At 37.0% G+C, this 27,440-nt stretch overlaps 1 protein-coding gene across 1 annotated transcript in view; it reads left to right on the forward strand.

Annotated features, from left to right (window-relative positions):
- ADCY2 (adenylate cyclase 2) overlaps positions 1 to 27,440 on the forward strand; it is a 156,940-nt gene that overhangs the window by 70,134 nt on the left and 59,366 nt on the right. Inside the window, exons 4-7 of the mRNA XM_070939121.1 lie at positions 2,057 to 2,206; positions 9,705 to 9,853; positions 12,307 to 12,418; positions 13,847 to 13,974. Coding sequence (XP_070795222.1) covers positions 2,057 to 2,206; positions 9,705 to 9,853; positions 12,307 to 12,418; positions 13,847 to 13,974 — 539 coding nt within the window. The remainder of the gene's footprint in view (positions 1 to 2,056; positions 2,207 to 9,704; positions 9,854 to 12,306; positions 12,419 to 13,846; positions 13,975 to 27,440) is intronic.

Genomic DNA, 27,440 nt, shown 5'->3' on the forward strand with positions numbered 1-27,440 from the left:
ATATAGCTCATTATAATTTCACTCAATTCTGTTGCTGTTTTTTTCCCTAAAGAAACAATCTTCTCTCTTCACCCTAATGAAAAGGGGGTCCTAATCATTTGTAGGAATATATACAATCCAGCAGTTACAAACCTAAGCAAATGGAAGGTTTCTGTATGTCAGTGTCTCAGGACAATAAAAGGTATATAGGCTATATCTGAAAGACCACCTCAATCAATCTAGCTGTCATCTAGCAGTTCTCCCTATGAGTTCGGAGATCCAGGGGTACTAGATAATTTTATTTCAAGCTATGTAGAAATAGTGTCACTGGGAGTTAGTGGGATATAGGTTTAATATTTATAATTGATATTGTTAAATAACCAGACTGTTAATTTGTCAACAGTCATTAGAATATTGATTGTGATTTTTCAATGTTTGATCTTTGTAGTTATTTCACCCTGTCTAGCATTTTTACTGTTAATGTTGGTTTAAATTTTTCTGAAGCAATAAGAAGGTAGCATTTAGTTCAAGTATCAGTCAAGTGAGTGACACCTATTGAGGAAACAATGATTTAACTAAAGGCTATGAAAATTTTCAGCTATTTAGAAGATGTCCTGAAAAGATAAAACTGTGTGGGCCTAAGGACCAGTTAAATGGTTAAGAAAGAGTTGAAAGCTAAATCCCAAAAAACTGTCATCAATCAGCTGACAACTGCTTTGAAGGGAAATTAAATAAAAAGAGACAGCAAATGAATATGCTGTAAAACCACCAGGAGTAAACTACACAAGACAGCTCATTTGAAGATTTAAACTAAGAAGAAATAGTGAGGCAGATATAGTTTGAGAAATAAAGAAGCTGAAAAATGCTATCAGCATTAGGAGATCAGTGGAGGAAAAAAAGCTATGAATTCCTGTGAGCTGATCTAATGCTGAAGAAACAGTAGAAACCTCTGATATATAGGTCATGAGACAAGAAAGAGATTTCTAAGCCTGCATTCTGTGAGGTAGAAAAATCATCTTTGCCATATTCAGGGCAAGTGAGACAGATGAATCCAATTTTTATTTTGGACATCAAATTCGGTAGCAAATTTCCTAGATTATCAAGGAGGTCAGTTATTCTCAAGGCGGTCAATCCTAACCCTAACCATTAATAGATTAATGGGAATGCTATGGACCTAATTTTAAAAAAATGTTTTTGTATAGTGGTTACGGCATCAGCCTAGAAAATGGGACACCCTGAGTTCTAGTGTTACTTTAGGCATAAAACCAGCTGGATGGTCTTGAGCTAGTCAATTTTTCTTAGCCCTAGGAAGAAGGACTTTATTTGTTTGTTAAATTGATTTGCCTCCTATCTCGCCATGGGGTTACTCTGGGCAACTTACAACAATAAAATGGAAAAAAGAGGTTAAAATATAAAAATAAATAGTAAATGAATAAAACAATAAATATAATTAATGGAAGTACAATAATATGAAATTAAAAATATGAGCGGAGGGGGAGCAGGAAGCACAAGGGAAAGGTGGGGTCAGCTAGTCAATCCAGCAGGCATTTCCAGTGATGTACTCTCTATTGGGGCCCCCAGTAGAACCAGGTCTTCAGGACTTTGCAGAAGGATAGGAGGGTGAGGGCAAACCTCACCCTGTAGGGGAGGGGGTTCCAAAGAGCCAGCGCTACAGCAGAGAAGGCTCTTCTCCTGGATCCCTGGATATTCCTCGATATTATCTTCTGGAATGTTCTTTTCGTATTGTTAATGGGAGAGAATGGAAACAATTTCTAGAAATATCTCAATAATTCTTGGAGGTACAATTTTATAATAAGTATAGACTGCTGTCCAAATAATAATCATCAGAGTTAGAGGGAGGCTTTGACTTTTGGGTGAGGTAAATTATTCCTCAGATACAAATATATTCCTAATGTTCATACTTTAAAATGCAAAATACAGTTTTGTAAACCAAATGGAAATGAAGTAGGGACCAATAAAGTCTATAACAGTGAATTTCAAACAGAACCTAAAGGGTAAAACAGACTATGGTAATGATAACTGAGTGAGAGTTTGATCTGTCTTATTGTCCTGGTAGATTCTGGCAAACGTCATCATTTTTATCTGTGGGAATCTGGCCGGAGCCTATCACAAGCAGTTGATGGAACTTGCTCTACAGCAGACATATCAGGATACCTGTAATTGCATCAAATCACGCATCAAGCTGGAGTTTGAGAAGCGGCAGCAGGTAAAGGCTTTATTTACTATCTTGTTTCCTATCATCATTTATATCGTTTTGTTAGATGTATTAAAATTGCTATTGCTATTGCTATTGACCAGGCAAGGGGAAGGAAGAACTCAGAAATCAGAACAAACAGAAATTGTTTGTTCCAATTTTCACCCAAGAACAGAAAAGATGGAAATTCTATTACTTTTAAGCTTTTGTTCTCCCTTTAGTTTGGCTCATAACGAAGGAAAATGGAAGATAAAAGGTGTATTAGAGTCTTGGCATCAAAGTTCTTCTTTTGGTATGGTCCCTAGCTTTGAAACTTGAAGGAACTTGATTCTTAATGCTGAAAAGAAATACTGTTGAGATTTGTGAAGCATTTTCAAAACTAATGTGTATATATTTTTAATAAATGAGCCAGCTCTTTCAACAATAGAATCTTATGATACAAAGAAATGCTGGGAGAATATAATAAGATTATCTACTTTTTGTTCTACAAAAAAATGGAAGGTTTTATTTGGATAAATCAAAGGCAATGTAGGCAACATTGCTGCTGCTACTGCCTCTACTATTATTATTACCCTAATAATAACCAGTGTATAGGCAATTAAATTCTCCTCCAATTAAGGCTCTCTATAAGGAATCTGAAAGAGTCTGTTGGCAGCCTGTCAAAAGCTTTTGTGTAGACGTTTTTGGCTATACCTGAATCTGTCTGTGTTGGTTTCTTTACTCTGCCTTGCCTCATTGCTGTGTTTGTTATCATTTTATTAAGTTCTTTTTCCTATGTTTTGCTTCTAACGAGGAAAATATCAAATTCCTTCTTTCCTCAGTTCATTACTCATGAAAAAAGAAGTGTCCTATCCATCAAAGGGACAAAATTTGTCAAAAGAAGTTGTATTAAACAAGTGAAGCAATACTCTGCAACTTCCATAGAGGGATATAAAACCCAAAAGCAACCACTAGATCAGAGGTGGGCGGCACATGAATTAACAATCGGTTCACCCCAGCATCGAAAATGTGAGCGTGTGCGCATGTGTGCAGCCTTCTGCGCATGTGCTTTGTTCACGCTTGCACTTGCACGCATACGCACGGCTTTAATAAATGCAGCTAAATAGGACAGCATAGGGAGCCCACCAACAGGTCACAACTACTGGCTGACTCCCACCGCTGCACTAGATACCTTAGTCATTTATTCCTATAATTGCAGGGATTCGACAAACATTGTCTCCATACATTTTTCAAACATGAGGGCTTCACAAAACTTCACAGTATTCTTTTACATAGGAAGGTGAGATTTATAGGACTCTGAATTTTGTATCCTATAACACTATTTTCTTTGTCTGCATTTCTTAACTGCAGCATATTCACAGTTCTGATGATATAACATTTATAAGAGTGCATGAATATGATACAAGTTTGCTGAATACTGGCATGCTTATTTGGAAGAAACATTAAACATAGTGAAACATATATGGATAAGCATCAGGGGTGAAATGCTCCCAGTTCGGACTGGCTCAGGCAAGTAGGTAGCGATGGCGGCGGGCAGTTCGGAGAACCGGTAGCAAAAATCCCTGCCCCCGCCCCCCCATGCCCAGCTGAGCCGCGTGGTCATCAGAGCCTTTTTTTTCTTTTAAATGGCTCTGACGAGCCAAGCTCTGACGATCCAAACTCTGACGATCCCAGCTGAGTTGCCTGCTAATCAGGCAACTCAGCTTGGATCGCCAGAGCCATTTAACTTTTTTTCTTTTAAATGGCTCTGACGATCCAAGCTCTGACGATCCAAACTCTGACGATCCCAGCTGAGTTGCCTGCTAATCAGGCAACTCAGCTTGGATCGCCAGAGCCATTTAACTTTTTTTCTTTTAAATGGCTCTGACAATCCAAGCTCTGACAATCCCAGCTTGGATCGTCAGAGCCTTTTGAAAGCATTTTTTTTACATGGTTTTACATGTAAAAAATGGTTTTAAAAGTAAAAAAAAAAATTGGCCATGCCCACCCAATCACATTACCCCCCCCACACACACACCAAGCCATGCCCACAGAACTGGTAGTAACAAATTTTAAATTTCACCCCTGATAAGCATGTACCTACAGTATATCATTGTTCTTTATCTAATCTATTGTACTATGGTTCCAAAGATGCTTTTTTCAAGAGGTAACAGGACTTTCTGGTTTTTCTTTAAAAACATTTTGCTTCTCATTTGAGCCAGTCACAGTCATTCATGCCCTAGTCACTTCCCATCTTGATTATTGCAACACGCTCTACATGGGGCTGCCATTGAAGAGCATCTGGAAGCTCCAGTTGGTGCAAAATACAGTAGCCCGCATGGTTTTGTGCAGACCCCAGTGTGCACATGTACCACCTCTCCTGTGGGAGTTGCATTGGTTGCCGATTTGCTTCCGGGTGCAATTCAACGTGCTGGTTGTCACCTTTAAAGCCCTTCATGGCTTGGGACCAGGTTATCTGAGAGACTCTTGCCAATCACATCTACCTGACCCATCAGAGTGGGGAAGCAGGGAATGCTGCGGGTCCCATCTCCAAGGGAGATACACCTGGTGGGACCGAGAAGAAGAGCCTTTTCCGTGGTGGCTCCTCTCTCTGGAACATCATCCCCCCAGAGATTAGAATGGCACTGAAGACCTGGTTCTGCCAGTGGGCCTGGGGAACCCAGAGCTGGATGGAGCTCGTTAAATGGCTCATGTGATCTGCTGTCGCTGGGGCGGGGTGTGTGGGTGTATGATTTTATTATATTATACTATATTAATTTATTTGATTCTTTTTATTAGTTTTATTGTTTTAAATGTGGTTTTATATTCTGTAAGCCGCCTTGAATTGCCAAGGGTGAATAGGTGGCAATATAAATTCAATAAATAAATAAATCATGAACTGGATGACTGAGAATGTCCATATATACTGTGGGCATTTCCATGGCATCATTTTAACCAGTAAACAGGAATGAATGAATGAATGAATGAATGAATGAATGAATGAATGAATGAATGAATGAATGAATGAATATGAACTATAAATTAGATAATGCAGAAGCCTGGAATATGAATTAATTATTCATTACAATCTTTTTATACTTCAGATCCTTATTTACAAATAATCTTGCCTTAGCGATCCCTTAGAGATGCTTCAGTGAATCTATGACTTCCTCAATATTTTAGAATTCACCAGCAATATCCCACTCAGTGGGTCTCCTTTAAATTGGGTATCTGTAGCTGTCTACATGTTGTTGGATTGCACCTTGTACTGTTCCTGATGAAGCTGGCATGTAGGCCAGGGTAGGTGAAACCTGATGGCCAACCACATTTTATAACCATCACTTTTCCATCTTCTGTTCCAAAGGTAGAGCAGAATTGCATGGTGCATAGAACAGATTCAAGTTCTGTGTTGTAAATTAGATAACTATGTAGGCAGCCTAAGATACTAGTGCCTGATGTAGCCCCCATTCTTTTTTTTCCTTGGGAATTCTCTGGAATCACCTCCGACTACACTACAGTAACCAAAAATAGTTTTGTTTTTTTTTACTATTTGAAGAGGGAAACAACCAGAAAACAAAGCATATGCCCTAAAAGAGGTTGAATATAATTTATAAAATAAAGACAACATCCTTTAGAAAATTGGGGAGGGGGAGGAAATCTTGATTCTACCTATCATCCATTCATTTGGCCCACAAAATGTGAAGTATGGACCTCAATTATCCAAAGATTACCAATTCGTATTATAAATAAAAGCAAAATAAGAACTGAGCTCAGAAGAAAACTGTTAGTTTCCCTTATCTTCATAGATGCTTCCTTTCTTTTGATGTATTGCTATAATGTAAAATGTGCTTGGTTTTGTGCATCTTATTTTGTTTATTACTTCTTTAATAGCTATCTGTTAAATTCAAGACTCTGTCTTATATGTATGCACACAGAATATGCACACTTAGCTTTTTTAGCTTATATATTCCCATTCCCTATAAAATTGTTTGCCCCACTGTTTAAACTCTCTCAGAGAATAAGGCAAGGCAATTTCAAAGCCTTCAGGCCTCATTTTGACACTGACAAGCAGTTAGCATAATTACCCTTCTTCATTTCAGGTATTTTGCATTGTGTGACTTATAAGATGTTTTGAAAGATTCTTCCAGGAGGCGTTGTTGGTATCTGAGATAGCTCACTGAATGTCAGTTTCATGGAGGATGCAGGATCCTAATAATAATAATAATAATGTGCTTAGAAGCAGGACTCAAAAGCTGTGACAGGTTTAAATGAACAAGGTAATGGAGTGGGATTCTACATATGTAACTGAATCAATGCCCTTCTTAAAAAACGAAAAGTGTTGTTGTCTACAAAAATGATGTCAGAAGGAAAGAACTTTATTCTAAATAAACTAGAATATGTACATTTTTTGAAAAAAGAAAAAGAGAGGAGAACTGCTATTTTAAAAAGCCCAAATCTATTTTGTATTATGTATCTGTTCACTTTATTAATAATGAGAAATTCAGAGAAATAGAATTTTTAAAAAATTAGGGGCTTACTGTCTAAACTGCAAAAGAGAAAGGTAATATAGGAAAAAAGAGAACATTGGTGTAGAAGTAGGCAAACCACCTTGTACTTGGGGTGAATTTCAGAGCTGATAAGGGACAAAGTGATAACTAAAGGGGCATCATTGGAAAGCATTGATTATAAAGAGGGAGGGGGAGAGAGTTTAAACTCTTAAGAGAATTGTAAGCATTAATGACAGTAAGGCAGACTGAAGAGAATTATTTAAGAAAGGGGAGGCTTGTGTGCCTGAGACATGGCAGATGGAAGATCTGTGCTATGATATGGCAGCAGAGTGTAAAAGGGGAACAAATGACATTAATTAATTAATATGTTTCAGGTTTGACTATTGTAAAAGCTTAAAAGTTGCATTACCCACACAACTAAATAGTTTTCCCAATGTGATGACTGATCCAATTATGACAAATGAATTAGCAGTAATATATGGAAATTTGTTGGCCTTTGTATCAGAGTAGTGCTTTGGTTCTAAAGAAAATGATGTGCCTGAGGGAGACAAAGTACTTTTGCTTAATACGGTTTGCAGAATAAATAGACGCATCAATGCTTTGTCATGTATTATTTGTAAATGCAGCCTGTTGTATGTTCTCTCATTGAAAAAAAAAAAATCTCAGAACAACAAAAATTGAGGTCTAATCTCTGACAAATGTTGCCTTTGTTTGTAGCATCTCTTTTTTGACCTGCTTATAATGTGACAGAAAGCAAGGAACAGGTTTCTGAGGAACGAAGTGCCCTTAATGTTTTATCAAATACATAAATAGGGGCATGTTTTGAAGAGAATTGTCATTCACTGATTCAATTTAAATCTCACCTTTTGTCCAGGGACTAAGACACTCAAGGCACTCACTCTTTTCCCTTTTTCCCTAAAACAATCTACGATAAACCGAGGTGAGTGTCTAGTCCAAAGTCACCCAGGGGATCTTCCGTAGCTTTGGGTGGACTTGAGTTGTGTCTTCCTAGATCTAGTGTAATACATTGTCTACAATGGCTTTATTGAACATGATGAGTGCTATTGTTTCTGTACACATGACCATTGGAGACATTTTAAGAGTTTCTTTCCCAGAGTTTTGACAGAGGTTTCCCTTTCTCAAGTGAGAAATCTCTCTCCCGTTCCATGTGGATCATAACCAGAGGTGGGTTTCAGCGGGTTCTGACCAGTTCTGGAGAACTATTAGCAGAAATTTTGAGTAGTTCGGAGAACTGGTACTAAAAATTCTGACTGGCCCACCCCCATCTATTCTCTGCCTCCCAAGTCCCAGCTGATCAGGAGGAAATGGGGATTTTGCAGTATCTTTCCCCTGCCAACCCACCAAGCCATGCCATGCCATGCCCACCAAGCCACGCCCACAGAACCGGTAGTAAAAATTTTTGAAACCCACCACTGATCATAACAGTTTTCAGTACCTTCAGCAATTCACTTCTGTGGAAAAACTACAAAATAAAGAAGGAAAATCACTCTTTTAAACCTACAATAGGGTCATTCCCTGGGACCAGGAACTATGCTGAGAGTCATATCCATTTACCAATTGCTGTCTGTGCTGCTCAAATCTGCTCAAATGCTTTCGCAATGTGACTACATGGTCCTGAATGGAAGGTTTTCAAGTGTTGCTTTTTATTGGACAAAAACTATGTGTGTTCTGCTTATGAATAAGAGAAACAAATAATATTCAAATAAGCCCAATGCAATAAGTGGCAAGGTAGGCTGAACCGAAGATATTTATGGCCATAGGGTAAAGGCATATTATTGACCCTTGAATCTGTTTTTTTTTTAAAAGGAGTGGGAGCTATTAACTATGCATGGTGATGTCTCCAGGTGAGATATCTATTACATGGTTGCCTGGGGTCCATTATTTATAAAGTCTGATGTCTTTGACAGATTCACATCATTTGCATATACCACTTTCATTCATGGCTTAATTCACATATAGAATTAAAATGTGAGATCCGTTGCCATAAAACATGATAATGCCAATAATTTGAATGGCTTTAAAAGAAGATTAGATCCATTCATGCTGGACGGTCTATCAGTGCCTCTATTTTAGCTGCAGTTTGGAGCAGTGTCCCTCACTGCCAGTTCAGGGGAACAATAGAGAGTAGAATATGATGTGAGTCCCTCAAAGACATCAGGTTGACCCCTGTGAGAAATAAAATGCTGGGTTAAGATGGGCCTTATCCTGATTCAGCAATACAATATTATTATGTTCATTTCTGGTAACCATCTAAAGGACAAGTCCCTTATGTTTTGCTTTTGGACAAAATTTATTTGGAAGCAAAAGTTCTGATTGATAATATAGAGACCTTAGTTTAGAAATATTGTGCATGTGTGTCTGAATACTTACCCTTTTCCTTTACCTTCTATGACTGCTTTTCTTCCCTTTTTTTCTTCCAAATTATTAGGGTAGAAAGGTTTGCAAAGTTACTCCTCCAATCAGTCTGTAGAAAACTGATTGGAGGAGCAACTTTGTATTTTACAGATTGTATTTCTGTATTTTACAGAAGAAAACTGAAGGGAAGATTACGAATGATTAGGCCTTGCAAAACATTAAAAAGAGGAGCTTTGCAAAGCATATGCCATTCTTCAACATTAAAGTATTTTTGGCTGTTGCAAGGCTGTCATAGTTGCTTCTGAGATTGTATCTAACTGCAGCTTCTCTAGTAGTCCCAGGAGAAATATTGTCTGTGACTACTACAGTATATCAATAAACTAATAAACTGGAGCCAGCCTTTAAAGCAGCCATATAAACTTGCAAAGGATGTGACTACTTTAATGCCTCAAGTGGTATAACAGTTTGGCTAAAATGCTTAGTGAACCACTGCTTTCAAATGTTTTAGTAAGGCGTCCAAATGATAGTACATCACTTACTGTTTTGCCCCAAGCCTCCCTAGAGAAATTATGGTTTTCCTTAGCAATTTTTTCTTATTTAAAAATATTGGAAGCCTGGACTTTTTTGTCTTTTATTTTCAAAACCAGGAACGTCTTCTGCTTTCTCTGCTTCCTGCTCACATAGCCATGGAAATGAAAGCTGAGATCATTCAAAGGTTACAAGGACCCAAAGCAGGCCAGCTGGAAAGTACAAACAACTTTCACAATTTGTATGTCAAAAGACACACCAATGTAAGGTATTGTTTGAAGCCAGTTCTTGGAACTGTTTTGATCTTATCCTTTCGTAGGGCTCTGGGCCCCAATGGCTTGGGGTCCCAATGGGAGAACAGCACAATGGAGGTGGTTGATCAAGTAACAATTGATCCCACTTCCTTCCACTCCATCCCCACCCTCCCCACCTGTCCTTCAATTTTAATGTTTGATTTTAATTTATTTATGTTTTAATGTACTAAAATACATATGTAAAACATATTTTAATGACTGTAAGCCACCCAGTGTTACCCTATGATAAGATGGGTGGCCATTAAATTTTATGAATAAATAAATTGGCGGCGGCAGCACCAAAATTAGTATTTTTTTCATTAATGTAAAACTTAGAGAAATTGGCTCATTTTTTTCTATTTTTTCTCTGATACTAATGTAAAAGCATATAAACAAGATGGTTAAAATGTAACATTGTGAAAATGTACAGTAAAACTTCAACAAATTTATTTTTGGAAAAAACTGAATTTAGTTGGGGATATTGAATTAAAATGCACCCTGCAGGCTGAAATTATGGCTTATATAGTAGATACGGAATGTAAAAAGAATAAGTTAGCTGATGGTACGGCTTCAGTCAGTTTGATTAACTAACCCAAATTCAGCTGATTTTCAAGACAGCAAAGCTAGAATGTGTCTCTGTCACAAGGATATGGTGAGTTGTCATTAGAAATAAATGGAATAATCAGTTTTGCCCATATCAGCCACATTCCGAGCTCATAGTAGAAGGAATGGGGAAACAGTAGAATAGTGATTCTATAACATTAAACCTCTGCATTCTTGTGACATTTAGTGAATTTGAAAAGCTGGTATGATTTATGTCTGGCACAGTTATACACTGGATTGAAACTGCTGAAAAGTTGATAGTTTTGGAGGAAATTGGAGACATGCATCCTTCTCAACTCCTGTGTGAGGACTAGGAAACGGAAAGCTATCTTCTCAGCTCTGCAGCTGTTCCTTAATGTTCTGACCCAGGTCCCCAAACTTGACAAACCCTCTGAAGTTAATTCAAAGATTCCTTTATTAGGAGTGCCAGCAGTCCCAGCAAAAGTTTCTCTTTCACCGCAGGCTAACAAGTCCATCCAACTGGGAGATGAATAGTTGTCTGCCACATCTATTAATCTCCGCCCCCTGTCTTTTATCCTCAGAGCTAGGGTGGGGCTTCGCTAGCAGCGGTGGCTCTTCCTTCCCAAGAATCGGCCTACATATTTCCACTGCTCTCTTCTGCCTTCTGCACATCCGCACGTCAGGCACTGGACCTAGCTGTTCCTCCTGTTCCTCAAGCCACCACCAGACCTGAGGGGCTGTTGACTCTCCATCTGAGGACTGATGGACTCCATCTCTGTCTCTCTCTCTCTCTCTGCCAGATCCATTCCCTCTTTCCCCTTGGAGCTCTCAGGCTGCCTTGATGCTGACTCTGACTCCCGCAACTCCTCCTCCTCTGATTTGGCCTGTGGCCGAGAGGCCACAACACTTAATAGCCTTCCAGCAGCTACCTTTTAGGAACCAAGGAAACAAAACGGGCAAAACTGAGATGAGTTTTGTCAGTTGCCTCCAAATTTGCAAAACGGCAGGCTATTGACTCATTCCACACCCATTCCACTCCAATTTCTCTTTATAGCTAGGTGGCAGGGGTGAAATCCAGCAGGTTCTGACAGGTGCTGGAGAACCGGTAGCGGAAATTTTGAGCAGTTCGGAGAACCAGCAAATACCACCTCTGGCTGGCCCCAGAGTGGGGTGGGAATGGAGATTTTACAATATCCTCCCCCCAGGAGTGGTAAGGGAATGGGGATTTTGCGGTATCCTTCCCCTGCCATGTCCACCAAGCCACACCCAGAAACAGTAGTAAAAAAAATTGGATTTCACCACTGCTAGGTGGCCATTCTTTGTTGTAGTCTGGCAGTTATTCAGATTTTTGCAGTCCTGATTGGTAGGTCTACATTAGCATGAAATAGGGATGAGAAGATTTTTGCTACTGTAGGATCTGTAACACCTAAGGTGGGATTGTGCTTTTTGCCCCTTGCTCTTAACATTAAAATAAAAACAACCATCAGTCCCCTTCAAACTACTACTGAGGTTTCGGAAAATGGAAGCAGTGACTATATCTGCAGGAGTACCATTAGAGGTGCCAGGGAAGGGAGACTTTAGCTGGCATAGTTCTAGATGAAGCCTGATGAATGCTGGAGGCCTGCCAGAATAGTTTTCGACGTCTGGGATAAAATCACCACACACAGGACCAATCCACTAAAAATAGCTGTGTAAATTGGCTCTTTGTAAATCCTTTGCAAAAAATTCTTGGTGGCCAAGTGTGTTTGTTTCTGATAAGGTATTTGGAACATTCCCCATTCCTGGTTCTTTTAAATGAATGTTAACATAAAATATTGTTTTTTACTTGAAAAAAATCAACAATGCTAAATTCTTTTATGTGCAGCATTTTATATGCCGATATTGTGGGATTTACTCGCTTGGCTAGTGATTGCTCCCCTGGAGAACTGGTGCATATGCTGAATGAACTCTTTGGCAAGTTTGATCAAATTGCAAAAGTAAGTATGTATCAAAGTTTTGTTTGTGGCTAATACTATAATGTTGCCACTATTTTTATAACCATAATAGGTAACAATGGCATGAGGAAAATGTAGCCTTTCCTGGATTCTGCTTTTTCACAGCCTCCAAAAATGCTTTTCTAAAAATACAGTTGTCCCTTTTGCAATAGTTGCTTTTGTCACATCCTGGCATAAGGAGGGAGAAAATAAATTACTTTGAAACACTTTCAGTTAACAAAAATGAGGACAAAACAGTATAAAATTTTGGAAATAATAAAAAATACAATTTATGCATTAAATGCAGTAATGTTTTATCAGGGGACCTGGAAGAAAAACCCTTTGTTCTGTTAGATGTCTCTTCACTTTGAACTGTTCATTATTTATATGCAGGTATATATTGGTGTTGCAAGGCAATGTTTTTGAGTCTTAGAAATATTACTCATTACTCTAAGGCTCAGTTTGTTGAATAACAACAATAGTTTTAATAACCTTTGTCATCCTGATTGAGTCACAGTAGATGAAGCATATGTTCCAAAGTTTGGTTTCTCCTCTTTGACTGGCCTACTCTGCCACTCTTCTGTAAAGACTGACAGCCAAATTATTCATTTAAATTCTATCAAAATTTAGGTTTTGCCGTTTAAAGTTGCTTTGCAAAAAACCAAGTATCTTAGAGGAATTGGTGCATCCTTGATGTCTCCTTGTCTTGGCATAGGGAATTTGTCATGACACAGCAGTTAGATGTGCACATGCATTGCCACATCAGCTGATTGTTGAACAGTGAATTCAGAACATGACCTGGTTTGCTTCCCTGGTTTCCTTGTTATGGAGAATAGCAGAATAAGAAGAACTTTGGCAAATAAGCTGTCTTTTAGGCATCTCCCCAAACATTACTGAATGTGTCAAGGATCCCTAGAGGAGCAATGAAATTTTGAATGAATTCAAGTAATGCTCAGATTTCATTTAAAGGACCAATTTTATCCCATAAAAGAGATTAGTAATGTAACAATATAGTATTATAGCTTGGAAAGTGTCGGTATTCCTGCAAGTGCTCAAATAGAGATGGTAACAAATATTCTGAGTTAAAATTTCAAGTCTATTCCCAAAGGACCTGTCTAATTTGGTGCCATTAAGAAGGAGTATTGGCTTTGGAGTTTGGAGACAACATTGTTTGAGCATGCTTCTGATTTCATAACTCAGGAAAAGTAGGTCAGTGGAAATGGGGAAGCACAGAGCCCTGGAGTTTATTTCAGCTATGAACATTCTGGCCCAGTCATCTCCGTATTTTTAGATGGAATACAATTGATACAATCAGGTGCATCAGGTTCTGCAGCTTTGCTGATAAGCTTTATGTTGCTGCCTTGACTGTCTCCTAACTGATTCCTTCACCCCTGTCCCCCCCCCCCTTTTTTTTTTTTTTTTTTTTTTTAGGAAAATGAATGTATGAGAATTAAAATCTTAGGAGACTGTTACTACTGTGTGTCTGGCCTTCCAATATCACTACAAAATCATGCGAAGAATTGTGTGAAAATGGGACTGGATATGTGTGAAGCTATAAAGTGAGTAAATATGTTACATATATATTTAAAATATATAAAATATTCCTTTCTTTCATAATTATGAAACAAAACTTAATAGGAAAAGTTTACTCTATGTCTCTTTCCCAAATTCTAATATTTTAGCTCAATATTTTAAACTTAAATCTGATTGGGTGGCTTGAATTTTTTGGTCCTGAAATTATGGCAGTGAAGGATATTAAAGTTTATTTATTTTATTCAAACATGGAAAGAACTCCTAAGATTACCGAAAGTATAAGTTTTAAAATATAAACATTAAAACATTACAATGCAGCATAATTTAGACTAGGAGAATGTAAGTCTTTTAAGAACTAAAGAAAAATTTATTTATTTAAAATTATACAGAGTGAACAAAAGCAAACCCTGATCTCTGGAGGCACATTTATTTGATGTGGAATATGGAAAAAAGTCTTGGCATGAAAGTGTTCTGCAAAAAAAGCTTAGTATAAATTTGGCTACATTCAGTGTAGTGGGAATGATCACACTTCTTTGAAATATGTAGAGTTCACCAGTAATAAAAAATTTCCACAACTATAGGAAGCTCTCCATGGTAGACAATTTCCCCCTGCATATGGAGGGCAGCATAAGAGGATGGATCGCCCTGCCTTCTGTCAATACGCCTATTTATTTATTTGTTGTTTATTATTTATTTATTAATTAATTTTTTATGCTCCTCATCTCCCCTGCAAGGTGCATCTGGACTGCTAGAAGCCTCTGAAGAGTGCTTGTCAGTCGCATTCTGAATGACACGTGGCTAATAAAACAGCTTCTTAAATGAATATGTGATATAAAACTGAAAAAAATGCTCATTCTCTGCCAAGGAGATAAGCTTTGAAGACCACCTGTGTCTTTGAAGTTATTTCTGTTTAACTTCATGAAGAAATTCACAGTCTTAATTACAGCTTTTAACAATTGCTAGGTGCCCACTACATAGCCATCAGCAAAGCTCAGACCATCAGATGTCCCATTAAGCATGTTACCCATTTCAAATGTTTGTTGTGCAATCAACAGTTTTGTCTTAACTCTGTGGATTAGGTGTAAAGTTAATTTGTGCTAATGTGCAAGTTAAATGCAATGCTGCTGCTTTTCCACAGACATTTAATTCCCTCATTTCCTCCTTTGTATTTTAAAAGGTAACCATCATGAACTTTCTGAAATTAATTCCTATTGAGAAAATGATCTTGGTACTACTGAAGAAGCAGTTAGAAATTATCAATGCAATCTAGTCTTAATGTTCAAGTTATTGAGAATAGCTGCTCAGAATAATCAAATATAGGTAGGGATTCACGAAAAACAATGGGACAGAGAAGGGGATTTTTTTCCCTTTCAATTTTTCCCTGCAGAAATCAAATCTTAATCAAGGTCCATGAATTAATCCATGAAGCTCCTTTTTCAATTTTAATTAGTTGTTTCAATTGCAGGCTTAATTCTTTAGTTAACTGGTAGGTCCTGTATAGTTCGCTATTCCTGTTCACTCCTAAGCCTGAACTGATCTGATAAGTGACATTTAGGGAGGGAATCGGAGCACAGGAACCAAGGTTCACAGCAACTAATTTATTGCAAATTAAACAATAGTTTGGAGTTTTCATATTTTGACCTACACTCCAGGGGTGGGTTCTAAATTTTTTTACTACCAGTTCTGTGGGCGTGGCTTATTTTGTGGGTGTGGCTTGGAGGTCATGTGACTAGGTGGGCATGGCTAGTTGGTCAGAGTCATTTCTGGAAGATCCTTGCACTTACGACCAGTCCTCGCACTTACGACCCGACTCATTTGTTTGCTTTTAACACTGATCAGCTGTAGGACGGCCCTTTGAAGCCCCGCGGCAAGAGTTTAAACAGTTTTTTTCCCTCTAGTCATCAGCTGGGACTCAGGAGGCAGCAATAGATTGGGGGTGGGACCAAATAAAAGGTAAGATTAACGTGGGGGGTGGGGGGTGGGAGGGCGGGGGGGAGAACCGGTTCGGTGATGTCATATTGTCACCGCTACCGGCTCGGCCGAACCGGACCGAACCAGGAGGAACCCACCACTGCTACACTCTTAATAATTATGTAGTGAAATGCTAAGCTGTGTCCTGACAGATAGAACTTTACTTCTTCCTTCATGCTGCTGGGTAAAATTAATTGGTTGGCATTGTTTACAATTTACAATTTTGTTTTAATGTTATTTGGGAATAAATCTCATGTAATATTGACTAATACACATAGCCTTCCAGTTTCTAGCCTGGTGTTGTAACCACTCCACCAAACTGTTTCCCTTAATGAAATAAATTGGTGGTTATTTTCCCACCATATTTTTTTTTCTATCTGGTAATGCCAGGTGGATTTACCAATCAAAGGTTATCCCACCTTAAATCTATAAAGGCAAACACCATCTCAATCCTGAAACAGAACAAGGTTTAGCAATAAGGACAGAGAGTGCCAACAGATCTATGCAACAGACTCTTGCAAGGAAGAGCTGTACTAAATGTAAATTTAGCAAGCCAGAATTAAATATTCAAATTGAATAGAAAGCATTAATTATTTGAGAAAATTTATATGGCCACCCAACTCACCGTCAATAACTCCAGGTGGCTTACGAAAATAAAACCCAATATTATTTGAAAACCTCAATTAATGAAAGCCAGGGTGGATGGTGGAATTTAATATCAATTAGGCCAACTGATGGGGAACATCATGTATGGAAGATTGCAACTTAGAATGTAAAAAGAAAACAACATGAATTAAGGAATGAACGAATTGAGAGAAAAATCGGGTACATTCTGTGTGTGTGAAACAGAAGGGAGAAAAATGTAATAGATCTGAATGAAAATAGCCCAATCTCTGGGTGGAGCTGATGAATAGATAGAAGGAAGTACTGTAAAGTTTTAGGTTTTTTTGTGAATGAAAGCTAAAATTTATATCAGAAAGTAGAAAATGTTATCTAGGTGCTTAGGAAATCCATAGATTGGTAGTCATTTCATGTTACAGTCTAGTATGATGTTAAAAAGGAACAGAGATGACTGTTGTGGACATTGTGCAACATTTTGAATCAATGTAATCCAGGAGAAAAAATATTTTGGTAACTGATATTGCTGGATGGGTTGAAAACAAGAAATAGCTGAAAAGCTAAGTCAACAGGGGAAGCTAAATTCATTCAACAACTGCATGATTCACCTACCAACTGAAGTTAATCATTTAACAACCATGACAAAAAATGCAAAATTGGATGCAACTTACTTAACAACTGCCTTGCTTAGCAAGAGAAATTCTTGTCATTATTGTGGTCATAAATTGAGGACTATCTGTACTGTAAGAGATAGGGCTTATTTTGGTAGTATCTTAGAAAAATGGAAATGGAAGCAAATTAAAAGGGGGCTGATAAAAATAGAATGACTTCAAGAAAAGAATGTATGAAACCTGTTCAAAAATATCTTCAATATGGTCAATGTTAGAATATTAAAAATTTAGATATTTTTAACAATGGATCTAGGAGATAAATCACCAAAATGCCCAAAACTGTATGGCCTCCCAAAAATACACAAAGATGGAATACCTCTCAGACCCATAGTAAGTTCCATAGGCTCACCTTTACAAAATCTAGCCAGATATTTAGCAAAACATCTGCAACCTTACGCAGAATCTGCTGCTTCATATGTACAGAACTCATACCACTTCATACAAATAATAAAAAAGCAACACATAAAAGAAAATGACCTTCTTGTAAGCTTCGATGTTGTATCACTATTCACACAAATACCTGTCAAAGAAGCCCTGTCATCAATTAAAAACAAATATCAACTACCAAAACATATCACAGACTTAACAGAACATTGTTTATCCAACACATATTTCATACACAGAGGACAGAGATATAAACAAGTAGAAGGTGCACCAATGGGATCACCATTATCACCAGTCATCGCTAATCTTTTCATGGAAGAATTCGAATCCAATGCCTTAGAAAAAACTGTTAACAAACCAAAATTATGGCTCAGATACGTTGATGACACTTTTGTGATCTGGCCACATGGAAGAGATAAATTGGAAAACTTCTTAGTATATTTGAACAGCCTCCATCCCAAAATAAAGTTCACCATGGAGATAGAATCAGAAAACCACTTTGCACTTCTCGCAAATCCGGGCGGCTCTGTCAAACCAGCGTGAGTGTGTCAGCCTTTTAATGGCTGACTTGAAGCTGTGGGGAGCTGACAACTAGAAGGAAGCAAGGAAGATCGGAGGTGGCAGTGGCGTGATCGAAACCTACTTTCCCTGCCTATGTGGATTTAAACATCAAAAAGGGGTCGGCGTAGACGAGATCGAGGGCTCAGAGTGGAACCGAGCGGCGCTGGAGATCAAAGAGCAGTTTGCCAAGGCACAGAGCTCGTCTAGCCGGCGCAGAAAAGGAAAGTCTGAGGGCGCTGAAACTGTCTGCGTTAAAAGAGGTTTGGTGGTGCAAGGAACACATAAGAACTCAGAAAAATTTGTTCCTCATTTGCTGGCCATAGCGGGAAGGTGAATTAAGCTGAAGATCGGATTTTACTTGCCTGTATCGGAGAACAGGAAGTGCAGCCATTAAAGAAGCCTGACAGAGCAAAAGCTGAAAAGGACAGGCATAGAGACAATCTAGCTGCGAGATTTACCATAGAGCTTCGGCTGTGGCTAAGGAAGAATTGGAGGAGATTGGAGGAGATTGCTGACTGAGTGAAAAAAAAAAAAAAATCAAAATCAAAAAACTTCCTCTTTGTGGAAAATACCATTTGTCCCTTATTGTATCTTGATAGCTTTCCTCTTTATTCTTTTTACTCTTTATAACGCTGTCCTTAACCCCCTGACCCTCTACATAGTAATAGTGTTATTAATAAGAACTGTTAATTTTTAGGCTGTTTAAGTCTTGTTTTTATTTGCCTATAAGAAATACTATTATACAGTGTTATTTGATCTGCACGCATTTAATTAATTATTTAAGGATACTCACTTCTATCTATAGTAAATCTGCATATTCTATATATCAACTTATTAATATTTAGTAATATAAGAATTACAGTATTTTCTTGGTCTAGATATACATAATATACTCTCAAGCTATGATATTTTAAATCTTCTATATATATTCCGCTGCTTAGCATTTATAGTATTTATTTATTTATATAGTATTTATTAGTATTTTTATAATATTTAAAACTGTAATTGTATTTAAAATCAAGTATTCAAAAATTCCCATTTACAGCATTTATAGTACTTTAAGCATTTAAAAGTACAATATTTAGCCAAATTAATTGCTATAGTGATATATTGATTGTGACTTGTTGATTAATTGATATATTGATTGTATAGTATTGAATTGTCTAATCCATATCTATATATATAGATATATATCTAAAAAAAAAAAAGATAATAGAGGCGCCAACTGGCGAATGAGAATTTGGAGTAACATTGATAGGATAATTAGAGAGCAAAAGAAAATTTTGAAAGAAATGACAAGCATGTCATTCACAGCGGGGAAAACAGGAAAAAAGACTCCCTCTAATCCCACTATAACGACAACCTCTCCGGCGACACAAAAATCAGCAGAAAGCCTGGCAATGCAAACTCTGCAAGCATCATTAACCCTGATCCAAGAAACAATGATGGCAATGCAGGAAAAACTGTTAAATAACCATGTCGAATTAAAATCAGACATACATGCATTGGACCAGAAAATGAATGAAATCCAAACATCAATAGTTAATAATGAACAACGAATTCAAAAAGCTGAAACTAGAATTGACCAAACTGAAAAGAAATTGGATATTGTGGATCAAACATTAACAAGTCAAAATAAAGAGTTAGAAGACTCAATAATCCAATTGGAGATGGACCAGGCTTCCTTCTATTTGCGATTTCAGAATGTTGTCGAGGACAAAGAGGAAGACCTAGGTGAAAAGATGGCGGAACTGATAGCTGATGCACTTCATCAAGACAAACAGGCGATAATTAGGGAGCTGGACGACGTATACAGGGTCCAGACTAATTACGCAAGAAGGAACAAGCTTCCTAGAGAAGTACATATCCGCTTCGCACGGAAAAAAGTTAAAGATATTCTATATAACATGGCAAGAGACGAACAGATAACATATCGAGGAAAAGAAATAATAATCCTAAAACAGATACCAAGAAGAGTCCGGGAGATGAGGAAGGGATACAGATTTTTGGCCATACAGTTGAACAAAAGAAAGATACTATTCAGGTGGCTTCTCCCAGAAGGGATGCTAATAACCTGGCAAGGAAGAAAAATCAAAATAGAAAGCCTGAGTACAGCACAAGATTTCCTTGACCAGTTGAGAGGTGTGGAAGAAGAGCAGGGTAGCAAGGAAGAACTAGAAACAGCAGTAGTGGAGGAGGAAGCCCTACACCAACAGAATACGAACGAAGCAACTGCAGAGGGGAAGACAGAAGAAGAAGAAGAAGCCAAAGAGAAGAAAACAAGACCAGTAAGGGCCGTAAGAAACAAACAAGAACCAATAATCAGATAGAGGTATAGAGATGAATGACTTGAAGCTAATATCTGTAAATGTCAATGGACTAAATGACTACAAAAAGAGGAAAAGAATTTTAACAAAATTAGGTAAACAAAATGTTGATATAATGTGTTTACAGGAGGTACACATAAAAAAAGAAGAGAGTAAATATTTAGAATATAAAAAATTCGGTCAAACATTTGATTCGCTGGCAGAGAAAAAGAAAAGGGGGGTGGTAATTTACGTAAAAAAAGGAATTGAAGCAGAATTGAAATTCAAAGATACAAAAGGTAGAATCCTCATGATTGAAATTAAGAAAGGGAATTCCAAGGTATTAATAGTGGGCATTTATGCCCCAAATAAAAAACAGGGAGAATTTTTTAAGAAACTCCATGAACAATTAGTGAAAATGGCATATAACGAAATCTGTATGATAGGGGATTTCAATGGTATTGTGGACCCGGAGAAGGATCACAAGAGCAATAAAGAAAAAAAAAATAAAAGGACAAATCTACCGAGAGCTTTTTTCGAGTTAGTCGATGAACTAGATTTAATTGACATTTGGCGTACCTTGCATCCAAACGATAGGCAATATACCTTCTTTTCAAATGCACAAAAGTCGTGGTCCAGGATTGACATGGCATGGGTTAGTAGGAATTTGGGGTTAGAAATCGGAACAGCAGTAATTAACCCAAATGATTGGGCAGATCATAATCCGCTAGAAATTAGATGGAAGCTTGCTCAGAGGAAATACCAACGGAGGTGGAGGTTAAATGCTAAATTATTGGGCGATAAAGACTGTATACAAAAATTCAAAGAAGAAATAAACTTCTTTTTTAAGGAAAATGAAAACAAAGGCACATCTCGCGCAATAGTATGGGATACAATGAAGGCCTATCTGAGAGGAGTCGCGATTTCATATACTGCACATAAAAATAAAGAAGAAAGGAAGATTCTGGAAGACTATTTAAATCACATAGGAGAATCAGAAAGAAAACTCCAAGATAACCCAGAAGATGAAGCTGCCAAAGAAAATTGGATGATGTGGAAGCATAAAGTAAATATTATGGAGCAAGAAGAGCTGGCACAAAGAATGAAAAGAACGAAACAATATCTTTTTGAGAATACTAACAAATCGGGCAGGTGGCTGGCTTATAAATTAAAAAAGGAAAACGAAAGGGGAATAATCCATACCTTAGAAGACTCTAAGGGCGAACTATTGTCTAACGAGGAAGGAAAACGGGATAGGGTGAGAGAATACTACGAATCCCTATACAAAGAAGAGGAGATACCGGATGACAAAATAGAACAATATTTGATAAAAGCAGAGCTCCCACAAATAACTGAAGATGAGAAAGAAATGCTCAACAGAAAGATTACAATTGAAGAACTAAAAACAGCCCTCTCCAAATTGAAAAATAATAAAGCTCCAGGACCTGACGGATTCCCAGGGGAAATATATAAAAAATTAGAAGAAATACTCCAACCGAAATTAGTAGAAATTTTTAATGATGTATTGTTAGATCAAAAAATCCCAGAGTCATGGAAAGAGGCGCATGTTACACTTGTGCCGAAAGAAGGTGCCGACCTAAAACAAATTCAAAATTACAGACCAATTTCGCTCCTAAATACTGACTACAAATTATCCATGGGTATAATGGCAGAAAGAATGAAAAAGATTTTAAATAATTGGATATACAAAGACCAGAACGGATTTTTACCGGGGAGACAAATTAGGGATAATTTGAGAATCGTGCTAGACACACTAGAGTATTATGAAGAGCACCCCGGAAAACAGATGGCTCTGATCTTTGTTGATGCTCAAAAAGCATTCGACAATCTAAATTGGAAATTTATGATTAAACAAATTGAGATTATGAAATTCGGAACAAATTTTGAAATGATGATTAAATCTATATATAATAACCAAAAGGCGAGCATCCTGGTGAATGGGGATAGGACCAAAACATTCCAAATTAGTAAGGGAGTAAGGCAAGGTTGTCCCCTATCCCCCTTATTGTTTATTTTGGCCCTAGAAGTTCTTCTCCGGAAAATTAGATCTAACGAGGAAATAAAAGGTTTGAAGATCAGGAAGGAGACCTACAAGACGCAAGCATTTGCGGACGACGTAGCTTTAATCCTTGAAGACCCCATAGAATCGGGACCTAAAGTATTAGAGGAATTAAGTAAATACGGAGAGGTGGCAGGCTTTAGACTGAACAAAACTAAAACCAAAGTATTGATCAAGAATACAACTGAGAGTCAGAAGAACGAGATAGAAGAAGCATTAGGATTACAGGTTGCCAAAAAAATTAAATACTTAGGAATTTGGATTACATCTAGATGTTCGACCTTGAAAGACGACAATTATATTCCCCTAATTAGAAAAATGAAACAAGACCTAGATAGCTGGAAAAAAATAAAATTATCACTTTTGGGCAAGATAGCCACAATTAAGATGAACATCCTCCCCAGAATATTATTCTTATTCCAAAATATACCGATAAATCTAAACAAAAAATTTTTTTTAGAATTAGACCAAATCATTAGAAAATTTATATGGGAGGGAAAAAAACCGAGATTTTCCATTAAAATTTTAAGGGGCAAAAGAGATATAGGCGGATTTGGACTCCCGGACTGGGAAACATACTACAGGGCAGCTAAGCTAGTTTGGTTAAGAGACTGGATCACCCTGGAAAACGAGAGGATTCTCACTTTAGAAGGCCATGACTTGCAAAAAGGCTGGCACGCCCACATTTGGGACACGGAGAAGAAAAGGAAGACACATTTCCACAGACATAAAATTAGAGACTCCTTGGTTCAAACATGGACTCAGATTAGGCAGAAATATTACAAAAAAATTCCAAATTGGCTCTCAACGATGGAGGCCCTGACCCACCCAAATAGGTGGGAGAGGGAGAAAATGGGCAGATACAAAGATATTTTGGACGAAGGAGGGAGGCTTAAACCAAATGACATCCTACGAGAGCAAGGAATAATCCTAGATTGGTGGACCTATTCACAAATAAAATCCAGATATCAGAGAGATAAAGAACAATACGGTTTAGAACTTGGACCAAATGGATTGGATAAAGTCCTGATGGGAACAAATAAAAAGATTCTGGCAAAACTATACAATTATTTATTAGGCGAGGGTAAGTTCGAAGATGTCACAAAGAACCAAATAATTGCATGGGAGAAAAATATAGGGCGTGATATAAATTTTGGGGAATGGGAGGAGGCATGGAACAGAAATCTTAAACTTACTAGAGCGGTGGCATATAAGGAAAACCATTACAAAATGTTGCATAGATGGTACCTAGCCCCGGCCAGACTAGCAAAGATATATTCCAATATACATCCCAACTGTTGGAAATGTGGCCATGGTCAAGGCACCTTCTTCCACATGTGGTGGACATGCCCGGAAGCGAAAGGATATTGGAATAAAATTAGGAGGTGGTTACAAGAAATAATTGACGAAGATATTGAACTAACACCAGAGATTTTCCTCCTGGGAATAATAAAGAAACCATATAGAAAGGAAATGATACATTTAATGATCCACATAATTACAGCCGCTAGATTGGCATATGCACAGTACTGGAAAGAGAAAACTCAACCACCAGAAGAGCTTACAATTAAGAAAATACTCGAGTGCGCAGAGATGACTAAATTAACTTATGAATTAAATGATGAGAAGTCAGTTTACTATATGGTATGGGAAAGGTGGTACAAGTGGTTGCATGACAAAATGAAAGAAAGATCTAAAGGTGTATTAAATATTGGTTAAAAGTGAGTTGAAATGTCACCAAATACTATTTATGTAAATAGTTAAAACACTGCACATCCGATACTAATTGAAAATGTTATCATATTTATGTACTTCATGTTTTATGTTTCTGTTTGAATGTTTGTTTTTCCTCTTTTCTTTTTTCTATTTTTTATATTTTTTTTTTGTTTTTTGTTCTGTAAAAAACCTCAATAAAGTTTATTTAAAAAAAAAAAAAAAAAAAAAAGAATCAGAAAACCAGTTACCTTTCCTCGATGTATTAATTTATAAAAAATCTGATGGCACCTTAGGACATACCATCTATCAAAAGAAGACACATACGAACCGCTATCTCAACGCCAAATCACACCACCATCCAGCACAAATAAACTCTGTTGCCAAAACATTAACCACAAGAACTAAACGTCTGGCTGATGAAGCACATTTACAAACAGAATTATATACACTAACTAATGTACTGACATCAAATGGGTTCTGTAGAAATAAAGTCATCAATATGATCAAACATACAACACCAAGACAGAATAAAAAACAACAAGAGGAACAAAACAATGGGAAAGCCATCTTGCCCTATATAAGGGGAACAACAGATAAAATTAGCAAAGTACTACATAAACACAACATCAAAACCATATTTTGCACAGATAGAAAGATATCGTCCATTCTGAGAAACCCTAAAGACAAAATAGAATTAGAAGATCAAGGCATATACGAAATCCCATGTGCTTCCTGCCCATCAACATACATTGGAATTAACAAAAAATTAACAGCGAAAGTTATAGAAGCAGATCAAGATGGTAGATTTGTAGCAATTGAATTGCTTACAGCAAATGGCCAAATTCTTTTGATTGGAATTTATGCTCCCAACCAACAACAGGACTATTTTTATAAGATGTTACATACTAAAATATTACAATGGGACTATAGATCTATTTTAATTATGGGAGATTGGAATGGAGTAATTGATTCTAAACTAGATAAAAAGAGCTTGGCAAAGTCTAGAATTAGACTACCACAGACTTTTTTTGACATGAAAGAAGATATGGAATTAAAAGATGTTTGGAGAATACATAATTCAAATGTATTGGATTACACTTTTTTTTCTGATAGACATAGATCCTTTTCTAGGATTGATTTTATCCTGTTGTCAAATGATCTACTTGTTAAGACAAAAAGAACAAAGATTTTTCCAAGAACTTTGACTGACCATAGCCCTGTATGGATAGAAATTGAGATGGATAAGGTTGAGAGACGTTCTTGGAGATTAAATGAGAACTTGTTTAGATATGAAAAAAATACAATAGAACTTAAAAAGCATTTGAAAGAATTTTTTGAAATAAATTTGAATAAAGGTACTCCAATTGAAATTGTTTGGGACGCAAGTAAAGCTTATATGAGAGGGGTACTTATCTATATGAACTCTAAACATAGACAGTTTCGACAAAAGAAAAGAATTGAGTTGGAAATGGAAATAAAGAATAAAGAACAGCTATTTATTAAAAATCCAACAGATGAAAGAATTCGAAGTGCTATAAAACTTTTGAAAGACCAATTTCAAATGCTTATGGCGGAACAAGTTGCAACAAGTCTACAATACGCGAAGTATAATACATTTTGCAACGCTAACAAACTGGGCAGATGGTTGGCTTACACATTGAGGAAAAAACAAAGTATACGGACTATCGATAGTATTGTTATTGGCGGGAAAGAAATCTTTCAACAAAAATTAATTAAAGAAGCTTTTGTGGACTATTATACTAAATTATATGCTAAAGAAGAGGTGCAGAATGTACTTATAGAAAAATATTTAAATGATAAGAGAGTTACAAAAATTACTGATCAACAAAAGGAAAGAATGAATTATCCCATAACAGAGGAGGAGATAACAGCAGCAATTAAACAGTTAAAAACAGCCAAAGCTCCTGGCACGGATGGTTTGACTGCAGTGTATTATAAAACTTTACAAGCTGAAATGGTGGGACAACTTAGAGATTTATTTTGTAACATTCAACAAGGGGGTAAAATACCCCCATCTTGGACAACTGCTTATATATCTTTGATACCAAAAGAACAAGTTGGTCCTAAAAATCCAGAGAATTATAGACCAATATCTCTTTTGAATACAGACTATAAAATTTATGCGAAGGTATTAGCCAACAGGTTGATGCCAGTAATCCAAAAGGTGATTCATGAGGACCAAGCGGGATTTATTGAAGGCAGATACATGAAGGACAATGTAAGGCAAGTAATAGATTTATTGGAATATCTTGATAAGAATAAACAGATTCCTGCAGTGCTGGCTTTTTTGGACGCAGAGAAGGCCTTTGATAGAGTGGATTGGAATTTTCTACTAAAGACTTTAAAAAAGATGGACTTTGGGGACCAATTTATACAGGCGATCTCAGCAATTTATCAAGAGCAAAAGGCACAAATTATTATTAATGGAAGTTTGACGACAGAGTTTAAAATTGAAAAAGGAACAAGACAGGGATGTCCGTTGTCCCCACTTTTATTTATTTTAACATTGGAAGTCTTGCTAAACACAATACGGGACTCTAAAATTTTGAAAGGCATAATGATAAGGCAAGAGGATTACAGAATAAAGGCATTTGCAGATGATCTGGTTGTTACCCTATCACAACCAATGGAATCAATAATCTTGATGAATGACATTATACAAGACTATGGTAGAGTCTCAGGCTTTAGACTGAATTCAAAAAAGACTAAAATGATAGTTAAAAATATGACACAAGATCGTAAACATGAGCTTGAAAGGAGGGCAGGTTTTGAAATTGTACCTAAGGTAAAATATCTTGGAGTTCAGGTTGCAGAATCAAATTTGAAATTGTTTCAAAATAATTATGAGGTGTTGTGGCGAGAGGTCCAGAAAGATATGGAGATTTGGAAAAAGCTGCAACTGTCTTTACTTGGAAGAATAGCAGCAGTTAAGATGAACATTTTGCCAAGATTTCTGTTTTTGTTTCAAATGATCCCGGTGCTTAAAAGTGATAAACAATTGAAAGTTTGGCAGTCTGGTGTGAATAAATTTGTCTGGAACGAGAAGAAGCCGAGAGTGAAACTGAAAATTATGCAAGATGTTCCAGAAAGAGGAGGTCTTAAACTTCCAAACCTACAGTTATATTATGATGCGGCAGCTTTAACTCTAACAAGTGATTGGTTTG

This window comes from Pituophis catenifer, unplaced genomic scaffold (genome assembly GCF_029215685.1).
Source record: "Pituophis catenifer annectens isolate HBS135680 unplaced genomic scaffold, rPitCat1.0.hap2 SCAF_3, whole genome shotgun sequence".
Taxonomy (NCBI): Eukaryota; Metazoa; Chordata; class Lepidosauria; order Squamata; family Colubridae; genus Pituophis; species Pituophis catenifer.